The sequence below is a fragment of the Triplophysa rosa genome, linkage group LG10, assembly GCF_024868665.1.
Source record: "Triplophysa rosa linkage group LG10, Trosa_1v2, whole genome shotgun sequence".
NCBI classification, from domain to species: Eukaryota; Metazoa; Chordata; class Actinopteri; order Cypriniformes; family Nemacheilidae; genus Triplophysa; species Triplophysa rosa.
This window is the reverse complement of record NC_079899.1, coordinates 14483717-14495748: the sequence shown is the minus strand read 5'-3', so window position 1 is coordinate 14495748 and position 12032 is coordinate 14483717. Positions and strand designations below refer to the sequence as shown.

Below are 12032 nucleotides of genomic sequence, written 5' to 3'. Positions count from 1 at the left end.
GGCTGGGGGTTAATCGCTCGGTCAAAGTGAACACAACGCACACACTGCACAAATGAAGCTGATCAGCATGTTCAGGAGATGTTACCAGCTCTGTGCTACAATGCTTGAAATAATCGACAGACCATTAAAGGATTCGTTCACCCAAAAATTCTTTCATAGTTTACTCACTTTATGTCATCTCTGATGTACTGTATATGACGTACGTCTTGTGACTAGTTGTCATATGGGCATTTTTTCAGAGACACATGAGAACCAATTTGAAGTTATCGATGGGCAGCAAGCAAAAACAAGCAAATTTCAATTGCCTTACTGCAAATATGCGACGCTGCCTGTTTAAACCTTATGTCTGAAAATCTAATAGAAATAACTTAGCATGATTTCACTATGATTTCAATCTTTGACATGGCCTTACTCAGTCAATATTAAATATGTCAGTGCTGTATTTTACATAATAGGATGATTTTATGTAGAAAACAGTAAATCACAAGAAACAACTTTAGCTGGGTTTTCACTGGCAGTGTCACATATGCTAAGCCAGTGGTTCTCAAACTTTATGGTTGTAAGGCCCCCCTTATGTGGGTTGTATTGCTTTGTGGCCCCCCAAATAAAGACGTATGATCTTAAACTTAGAATTTTATTCAAACCAAAGACATATTTATTTATACAATGCTGAAAACAAAAAAAAATGGTTGGTGGTATTATTTTTCTGATGTTTTATTGCACAAAATGTATGATGCATTTCTATATTTCATAAAATGCCACAAAAACTGTGGCCCCACTGGACCCATCTTAAAGTCCCCCAGGGGGCCATGGCCCCTAGTTTGAGAACCACGGCGCAAAGCAACTATATGCAACAGTTAGGAAAAGTGGGTAAAATCAGCATTAACATGATATCACAATAGTAATATCACAATTAGCACTCATATGTACATATAAGCAGACTTTGACTTTGACCTTATACTTTCCAATATCTGTGTTTATGGAGGAGAAGTTAAAAATTCAATTCAATTCTAAAACTGAAGTTGATAAAAAGAAGTTGATAAACTATCGCTAGGATCTCTTCTTGGCACAAAACTCGAGCACTGAGGAATTCTGCCCAGAGATAGGACATCCCCCAAAAGCAGTAAATTTCACGGGCTGGCACCATCAACATAAGATGGGGTTATTGTCCCGCTAAAATATGACATCATTCAGGTTCATACACTTAACAGCCTGACTGAGTGCTCTGCAGTGAAAGCGCCGAGACACAAAGTATCGCATCTCCTCTTTGTGATGAAGATTTAATGATCAAATCAATATGTGTGTGGATGCTGAGGGAAGTCAGCCCTGTGATATGCTTACTGCAGAGGGCAGGAGAGAGAGAGGGAGAGAGAGAGAGAGAGAGAAAAACCAGCTTTAGGGAGAAGACAGAACCGACACAACACTGCATTCTTATCCCTCATCCCTTTGAAAGTATTCAATGGGGCTTCTTTACAATCAGAGACCAATTCTGTCACAACACCTTAAAGCCTCTCGGAATGAAATCATCTGCCAGCGGTTCAACAAGTCATTTTAATGATGCCAGGCCAAAAAACTGTTATTTTAGGTAGAAGTGTTTTAAAAGAGTGTGTATATTGGTTGAAAAAAATATTTGTTTAGTAAGGAACAAAACTGTCAAGAACCTCATAACCCAAACATCTGATATATTGTATTCATTATGTATTCAGCCCAAGGGGCAATCTTCCGGTCTCTCTGTGAAACCAACACGGAAGTGACTAAAACTGCAATTCACTGACTGGCCGCTAGAGGCTGGCTCCAAAACAGAGCAGAATCTCATTGAACCCCATGTTAAAATGGCCAACTTTACAGCACAAAAAAAACATGTTTACAGCCTGGTACAAAAAATGATTTTGGTCTGTATAGGTAATTTTACCCTTCATGACAACTGTGAGGAGGGTGATTTTTTTATAACTCACCCGTTTAACTTATATTAAGCCTTAAAATTCTGCAAAATAGGTGCGTGGCCACTTGAGTGACAAGTGGTTTCAGCCAACCGGGCGCCTCAGCTCCAACCACGTCCTGCCTCTTTGCCCATTTACAATTATCCGGGAGTTGCGCGCAATGACACGATGCCAAGATGGCGACGACCGTCTCTGCCTACTTTAGGCTTCATTTTTACTCTTCACAACCCTACGGGTGACGTCACGGACACTACGTCCATATTTTATACAGTCTATGATTCAGCCACATGACATTTAAAATGACAGTTCACCCAAATTTTTATGATGTGTGATGCAAAAAATAGCACACAATAAAAGTGGATAGGGACCAGAAAAGGTCAGGTAAACACAAATACAAAGCTTAAAGGGTTATTTAACACAAGAATGAAAAATGTTGGGACACCCTCTTGTCATTTCAAACCTGTACTACTATCTCTCTTCTGCAGAACACAAATGAAGATATTATGAAGAATGTTGGTAACCGAACAACGGCGGTACCCATTCACTTCTATTGTATGGACACAAAACCAATGCAAGTCAATAGGTACTAAAAAAAAGACCAAAAAAATATTGTTGAATAGCTTATGGTCACCATTCATTTATAAAAACGAAGAGTTTATACCAAAAATAACTACATTTGTGGTCTGCAGATGAAAGCATACCCTTGCAGGTTTGTAAACACATGCGGTTAACCAAATAATGAGGGCTTTTTATTATTGGTTAAACCATTCCTAAACATCTAAGCTAGGCAGTCCTAATGACTAAACCCCAAATGTTCAGTCACAGCATTCATCAATTTAAAAAAAACAGTGGAGCAAAGCTAGAGCATATTTACACCACAAATCACCTACTCGCATATATTAATTGCTAATTACCCTAATGAATAATCAATTTGCTCATTTCAAGGCATTTTCTCAAGTACACTTGAAAAAAGAGTGATCGCACTTACAATTTAAAACAACACAGTCATACAAAAAAATGAGCTGCATAATTCTGAAAATACGGAAGACCATTTAACCATAATGGCCAATTATTAAATTAATGGCCAATGGAAAACAGCAGGCATGCTGAAAAGATTTTACGATTTGACAAATTTACGTACTAATACTCCAATCAGTCAAATAAAGATTTGTTCCACAACAGTTATGTGTAAGCTTCAGCTATAGGTTTTAGTGACAGAGCGCATGTCATTAACACAGCGTGCAACACACTCTTGGTTAATAGCCCTTGAGTTTGTTTAAGATGAAATGGGTGCTGTCCATGGTGCTAATGCAACTAATCATGCCCATGGGCCTCAGAGAAACACTGGAAAGCACTCATCACTCGCTTATCTCCTATACGGAGACATTGGAATAAAACGGCATCGTTTGTGACAGCCTTTACAGGAACTAAATACGCTTTCATGAGACAGTGTTTCATAAAATGCTCATTAATTTCATCATTAGAAAAAGTGTGTGGGGAAGCATACCGGTTTCCTGTGTCACGCTCAATTAGCATCCCATGGTGCTAATCCCATTAGAATTGTTGAATTCGTTAATGGGGGAACTAATGGGCACGCTATCAGGGGACATTAATTGGGCATGACACCACTTTTAGTTATAATTATCAAACTACCCCGACAAAATGTGTTTACGAATGCAAAACTGGCCATATTCGGCAACTGCGGTTATTGGTGGGGAGAGGTTCTCGGTGGTCTCCTGGACGCTAATGTGAAATCATCTTTCATCATTGCTTTCATCATCAGGGCAATAGACGCAACTCTGCATGCAAGTGCCGCAGTGTGGCGTAATTAGCATGCTATTGCTATTGCCACCTGATATCTGCGGGTAACAAGTTAATTGGTCTCCAACTCTCTTTCGTCCATTTCTTTAAATGTACAAATATCCTTCTTTACAAAAAACGTTGTTGATTGTAAAGGTTGGATCTTTTACATTTGGTGGATTCAAGCTTTGAAGGATCTTAGCAGCAGGCTGTTCGTGACGTACCTGTGGGTCGAAGAGGAAGTACGGACGGCCTTTGTGTATTTGCAGAGCGACATACTCCTCCTGCTCTCCGGGTGAAACGGCATACAGGATCAGTCCCTCCTCCGCCCGAGTCCGGAAACTCAGCTGCAGGCCTGGAGAGAGTGTCAACATGTTCTGTATCGTAAGCCTGATCGACTGCCAGTCCACTCAACTAATCAAACAGCCAACTTGAACACTGCTCAACACATGAGAACAGGCTATAAAAGAGTCATTCTGACACTAGAATCACTTGTCAAAGTACTGTAATGTACACAAGACTGTTGCTTTAATTTATAGGGACCAGGAGAAAAATACAAACTGTATAGTTTGCTTTGCAACCACACACTTTGTTTTGCCAGTGAGGACTCTCTGAACGGATTTACAGTGCCCTAGTAGCTCTACCCTCTAAAGACTCGAATCTAACAGAAACCCGCTTAAAAAATTCATGGCAACTGTTCTGTGAAACCTTCCACCAGCTAAAATCAGATGTACAAAACACCTTTGAAGTGATATCCCTCTTCAATACAGGCTCATTAATATGTTGAAGGCTGTGACTACAAACCCAGTTAAATACAGACACCTCAGATTAAAAAGATTCCACTTAATCTATCATTAAATCTCCAGTGGATTGAAGTGGTTGTAAATCTGGTTGACCTCATGTAGAGCAGCAAGATGTTTCTTCAGGCTTCAGATTTATACAACTGATACAGGGATTATACCATCCGAATACGAACTCTACAGGACTGAATCCCTATGTACATGTACAGCATGTTGTTCCAAATGTCTGTTGTTGTGTGTTCACTTTATGTATCTCCAAATATTAAGGACCACTATGACAATGTTTTTATTTAGCTTTTTTATTTTTTATATAGAAAGCAAAATTGGTGGAGCATTTTAGAAGCAAAGAAATCTCATGATGAACAAAGGATTTAAAATGGACCACAAAACCTTATGGTCTTATGGATCATTTTTTTTAAATTAAGATTTATACATCATCTAAAAGCTGAATATATAAACTTTCCATTGATGTATGGATTGTTAGGATAGGATGCTTGGCCGAGATACAACAATTTGAAAATCTGGAATCTGACGGTGCAAAATATCAAAATATTGAGAAAATCGCCTTTAAAGTTGTCTATCAGAGGCGCTGTAGCAGGCAGTTGCTTAGAAGAAACAGGTTTGGTTTAAGGCTCTCTATTGGCTTACCACTGTAATGAGGTTGTGGAGAGTAGATGAACCTGAAAGCTTTACATAGATACCAAACGTTGAGTAAGCAGGCAGCAGCAAGCAATGTTTGTAGACATGTTTCCCGCCATTTTTGTTCGTGATTTTGCTGCATCCACTTACAGAAATAAAGTTTTGATATATTTATGGTAGGAAATATCTTCATGAAACATGATCTTTAGTTAATATCCTAATGATTTTTGGCATGAAAGAAAAATCGATCATTTTGACCCATACAATGTATTGATAGCTATTGCTTCAAATATAGCCATGCTACTTGCATGAGGGTCACAAATGTGCTTACAAGTGTTCATTGATAAAGAAATACTGTGTAATATAACCACAGTTCTTTCAGTGAATAGCATTCAGAAAGAGTGTACCCTAGATTTTCACACACATGTACTGTACATAGTTATATTGAACAATACATACTTACAACCCCCTTATTGAAAAAACACACAAATCTGATTAAATTCCATGTCTTTCCATTTTCAACTGATCACATATGAATTAAACCTCACGTTAATGTAAAATCTGGTGTCTTGCAGCACCACTTAAAGAAGGTGTTGTGCTAAACACACACCGAGCTCCTGTCTCGTGTTGACCACTATAAACCTCCACCTCGCCTCCGACGGTGGGGGAGAACCTGGATCAGAAGTTGTAGGTTCAGCAGAGCAGATCTCTCTGGGGTGATCAGCTATTTTTTGACAAACCCTTCACATCCATCAGAACGTCTGGTCCATTACAGGAGAGGGAACTTGGAGGCTAAAGGGACATCTGTGGGATTTGAGATCCCCTCGGAGCGGCGTGGGGCCGTACGCACTGACAGCCCTGTCCAGAAAAGCTGCGGTCAGAGGTCTCTCAGGCGCAGGGCTGGTCTGAGTGGGCTGATGAGGAATGAGATTCACCTCTGTGGGTCTCAAAACTAGCGCTAAGACATGGGAAAGATGTGAAGCACTTTTACACGGCTACTGTATCAGCACTTTACTACAACGCTGCTTTGGGTAATGCATCTTCCAAATATAGACAGAGGCTGGCAGAAAAAAATATATAAAAAAATATAAATGCATTAAAGGTCCAGTGGATTAAATTTAGCGGCATCTAGCTGTGAGGTTGCGAATTGCAACCAACGGCTCACTCCAACCCCTCCCTTTCGAAGCACTATGATGGCTGCTCAGGACTAAGATGTCATCAAGTTTTCGTTTCTATGCCGAAAGAGATAATGTATTTAATGTGCTATTTACGCATTTACAAAAAGTTTGTCCGTTTAGGGCTAATGAAGAAACAACATGGAGAATTCCATGCAAGGGGACCCGCAGTGTTTATAGATAAAAAATAGCTCATTCTAAAAAAACGTAATGTTTCATTATATTGATACACCTCAGAAGATGTATATTATATTGCATTTCTGTCAATAGATTCTCCAAAAAAATGACCCATTGGACCTTTAATGTAGCTTGTACTGTATTTATCTACAAGATTCACACAATTTTAACTTTTTATATATGGTGTGACACCTGAAACAGTTTCGAGAATAGGTGACAAGGAAATATTCAGTAGTTTGTGGATAATAAGAATGAATTGCAAAGCAATTTACTCAAAAATATTTTTCTTTGCCAAAAAACATCATATCAGCCATAAGTAAAACAAACAGGGCTATTTGGATTTAATCTGCTCAGTACATAACCTGAATAACTTCAGTCATGTTGGTATTATTGCGGCATTAATCAAGTTGTTGCGTATTAATGAGTTTTCAGGAAATGCTAATTACTGTCATAGATTCTGCAGCACCCCATTAAATATACAAATTACAGAATTAAAGAGCCAGAGCTTTTCATGATTAATCTTTAAATGGAGAAAAACTAATGATGTCTGTACAAAGTTTCCCTCTACTTTCCACTGACTGCGGCCGTTTAACAATCAATCAAATTAATTAAGGAAAATCATTTGTATCATTTAACATTCTGTGCTACAATAGCATGTAGTCTTTGAAAATTGCTTTATTCTCATGTAAAACTGCCTCCCATTTCGAAGCAAATTGTACATTTATTCACTGCCACTCCATGCAGATATGACAAAAAGATTAGACTAGGAAATACATTTTTTAAACAGAATAAGTACTACACACAATATAAGGACAAGAAAAACGTAAATAAATTACAAATAAAACAAAACTGAAAGATTGGGCTTGTCAGGAAGCACTTTAAAACATAAAAACTGAGTAAAAGAACAACACTGATAAATATCAATGAGGATCAAAACTTGAGTCAATTCACCTAAACCGCGCTGCATTTTAATCTTGTTTTTTCTTTGATTTGTTACGAGTTGTATCCTTTAACAAAGTTATTTCCAGCACAAGATTAGATGACCATTGATTTTGCTTAATTTATTGCTTTGGCTAAATTTCAATAATATACAAAGTATTTGTCCCTGAGCATGCTATTTGTTCATTGCTTTTTGTGTCATTATGCCTCATTTCAACCATCGAGCAGGACGATTTCTCCAGAACTCGCAGCTCGATAAAACAAACATCTTATTTAAAAAAAGTTTACGTCTGACTTTATCAGTTTAGAATCTCATGTTTGTAATAAAACCAAGAGGAAACAAAGGTGTGCAAATCAAGTCTGCTAAAAGGGGTGTTGTCCTGGTTTGTTCTTCGGGTCCCTTCATTACTTGCTGGCCATTTATAATCCCAGCAGGCCCAAGGACGAGCTCACCACTTTGACTGCAGCCATTGATCAATTAGGGAGTGAGCTGAACTCAACTCAGGGCTTGATTTATAAAGATTTATCCGTTTGTCATTATTTAAGGAAAAAAACTGGAAATTGCAGTGCTAAATGTTAATAGAGTTAGAGGAGGAAATGGCCATTCATTTCCTGAAATTGCAAGGTCACGAAGGGTCACCCATTTATATGCACGATCCTTAAGGAGGCAATTTAACGTCCCCGACTTCTAAGGGAGGATCTACTAATTGCCTCGTTTTAATATAAATAAAGTCCGATTTCCCTGATATCTCAGAGCATGTGTCCAACAAAAAAGGGCCGGCGACATGACATGGTTTCATGTCCGTTTGTGGGTTATGGAGAGGGAGGCTGGGGAATAATAAGGTGGAAATTAGTTCAGCGGCAGTTCTCTCATAGGGAACCTGCTGGAGTCTAGGGGGCCCTGATGTGCCAGAAATGGACGGTTCTCAACAGGTTTCATTTAAAGGGATAGTTCACCCCAAAAAATGAAAATGTTATCATTTCAAGCCTGTACGACTTTCTTCTGCAGAACACAAAATAAATATATATTTTGAGACATATTGGTAACCGAACAACGGTGTTACCCATTCACTTATATTGTATGGACACAAAACCAATGCAAGTCAATGGCTACCGCCTTGTTCAGTTACCAACTTTCTTCAAAAAACCTTCTTTTGTGTTCTGCAGAAGAAAGAAAGTAATACTGGTTTAAAAAAAGGTAGGCCTACTGTAAGTAAATGATGACAGGATTTTCATTTTTGGGTGAAATATACCTTTAAGAAACACAGATTTTTCATCAAATATAATGGTGACTCAACATGGCACCTAAACTGAGTTAGAGTCATGTGTAAAATTAAACATTATGTCCAAATAACTTCCAAATATCCTTCTGATGTCACTCAGTAAAGAGGTCATCTGATGTTTGCCTCCGCTGTCACATCACACTGACCAATCTGATAAGTTAAAGTGACGCTTCTGAGTATTTAACGCAATTAAATTGCAAGTAATCTAAACAAATGGCAGGCTGAAGGATTTTTGCATTAGTAGATGAACCGGAACCTGTATTCATTTGAAACTCAATTCCCCAATTATGTTTGTAAACAAAAGTATAATTGCCCTTTGTTTAATCATGGAAGTCATTAATACGTTGGGATGCGAAGGAGTGAGGAACGGAGTGAGAGATGAATAAAGAGTGTTTGGGGCGGAGTTATGGGGTGGGAGTGGCCCGTTTGAGCATTTGTAAAGCTGAGGAAATACTGTTTTGACATTAACAAAACAGTTTTGAATGTTTTAGACAAATCTGAGATATTTTGTCTCATGTTTTAAGTGACTTTCCTGAAATATAGAATTCATGACATTGCCATGGGCAGTGCCATAGTATAACAGCTGAACTACAGGAACACTTGCTTTCAGTGTTGCCAGATTGGGCTTTTTTGAACGGGTTAGACCGGAGAAAAATGTATTGGGCGGGTGGACAAAATTAGGGCTGCTTATGAAATTAAAAACCCGCCCAAGCAGCTTGCCTTTTCTTTGCTTTTGATTAGTCAAGTTATTTCAAAACGTTCGAAAATAATGTGTAGTGCAGGCATAAACACATTATTCCTTAGCACAGCCCTTATTGGTTGAGTTTAACCAATCAGGTCTGGGATAGGGAGACCTCACCTGTCAATCAATCTACAGTTGAGATCATGTGATGGCTCGTGAATGACGGGGGTTTGGCGCGATAAAGGACCAGATTTTGTATATTGAAGAGATCGCAATGCCAAAGTGGCCCAAATATATGTTGCACGGTAGGAAGAGTAACTCAAATCTCACAATGTGGATTACACGTGTGGTGACAGATGACTCCAAAACTTTGTAAATATAACTATAACTGAATTCACAGAAGTTGAATGATTTAATAAAAATCTAACTGAATATGGGATTCTACTAACGTTACTTCTGTTCATCATACTCGTCCTTGACAGCTGCTGGACTTGCTAAATTTTGCATTATATGTCCTGCAATATATACTTCACGAAAGACGTCCTGTAGTTCTGTCAGATGTGAAGGCAACTCTCAAAGGTAAGCGCATTATTGTTGCTCGTGGTGTGTGAATGAAGTTCATGAACAAGTGGAAAATGCCTACTCAGCTTTCCGAATCCGATTAATTATAGTGGGCACTTTTTGCACAATATGTGTTTTTTGAGGGTTAAAGTCATTGGTTAATTTCTTGATTGTCACTTTGAAGTGGTTTCTGGACATATTAGTCATATTTTCTAACTCTCTTTAATGCTATGTTTGAACCGTTTGACCTGTTTTCCTGGTTTAATTATATTTTTTCATCTTGTCATAGTTTGTTTTAAGGAGATAAAATGGTCATTATAATCGTTGTTTGACATTGCAATACATTTCTATCACATTATTTTGGCAGTTAAAATTTGGGCTGGTTTTTGTTGGAGTGGGCGGGTTTTATTGAGCCTTTGGGCTGGAAATTGTCCACCCAATCTGGCAACACTGCTTGCTTTCCAGTATCTCACCCCTTAAAGTGATTGTTCACCCAAAAATAAAGATTCTGTCATCATTTACTCACCCTCTTGTCATTTCAAAACTGTATGACTTTCTTTCTTCTGCAGAACACAGAAAAAAAAGATATTTTGAAGAATGTTGGTAACCGAACATTGGCGGCACCCATTCACTTCTTTTGTATAGACACAAAACCAATGCAAGTCAATGGGTACCGCTGTGGTTCGGTTACCAAAATTCATCAAAATATCTTCTTTTATGTTCTGCAGAAGAAAGAAAGTCATACAGGTTTAAAATGACAAGAGGGTGAGTAAATGATGACAGAATTTTCATTTTTGGGTGAACTATCCCTTTAACTAACTAAATTATAAATCCCCAAACAACACAACTAACAAGACTTTAAATTCCATACCTGTACAGTTTGAACAACATACAGCACTGATGTGACCCATACCTGTGAAATCAGTGTTGACCGGCAGAGTTGAACTTGGAAATCTGAAGTATCCGCTCCCTGTGAACCGTCTCCCCTTTATAACCCGACCCTGGGCATCAGAAAAAGACACATCCGTCCGCTCCACGTGGTACATAGGCGGAGGCCCGTTCAGCTCGGCAGGGGCTTCCCAGGAAATCTTCATAGCAGTCATATTCAATGTCTTTAACGATGGGGCCTTCAGACCTGTGGGAGCTGTTGTAACAGGAAAGAGAAAAGGATGAAGAGATATGTGAAATGAAAAAAAGAGATGTGCGTTTATAGTCACGGCTCGGTTTCATACATGCAGCTGTAATGATCTAATGGGGCTCTCACGTAGGTACAGAGGAGGTAAATTACCTTGGCCTGACACATCCTCCGTGCATTTAGCCCACTCTGGCTGTCAGGCCGTCCACACCGACAGCGCTAATAAAAACCCTCCGTAGGGAACGAGCGTGTTGTCTTCCAAGACCCATCATGGCGCGCGAGTCATAAATTACACTCAATCAATAGCACTTGAGTCTATATAATTGAAACTCTGATATCATTTCAAATCCCCCTGCTGATTTAATAGGATTTGTGTGAAGTCTCGCTGGACGTTTATCGTTTTTGCCTTAAAACATACGGCGGTAAAAGTGAAGTGTGACTGACGTGGCACTGCGTACACTTAAGCACTATGTTAATTTGCAACTTTAAGAACAGGAGAGAAAATTATGTATACAACAAAACAATTGAACAAAACAAATTCCTTAGTATCCAGCATTTAAACATTACCGGATCACGTCTTACGGTGCTTAGTTTGTGTTTCAAATCAGCGCATTTAATGTTTTGACATGGTTCACAGGCTCGGCAAAAAGGTTAATATTGCCATCATCATATTAATGACTAAGTCAAAGACGGACATGTCTAGCGCCAATTACAGCCCAGCCTGAGTGTTTGCTGTTTTTATACGCCCTGATGTTTTCCGTGGAGTATCATACTTATTTCTCTAACAGGAAAAGTATTGATTTATGCATAATTGTCTAACCTTCTGGGGCGGGGGGAATATATGCACGGTGTATTTCGAGTCGATGCGATGTGTACGTGCAGGGTCCGCTTGTTCTGCTTG

At 38.8% G+C, this 12032-nt stretch overlaps 1 protein-coding gene across 1 annotated transcript in view; it reads right to left on the bottom strand.

The window, feature by feature from the left end:
• Positions 1 to 12032, bottom strand: part of ush2a (Usher syndrome 2A (autosomal recessive, mild)) — a 205958-nt gene that overhangs the window by 131734 nt on the left and 62192 nt on the right. Inside the window, exons 21-22 of the mRNA XM_057343361.1 lie at positions 10910 to 11140; positions 3965 to 4095 (exon numbers count right to left, since the gene is read on the bottom strand). Coding sequence (XP_057199344.1) covers positions 3965 to 4095; positions 10910 to 11140 — 362 coding nt within the window. The remainder of the gene's footprint in view (positions 1 to 3964; positions 4096 to 10909; positions 11141 to 12032) is intronic.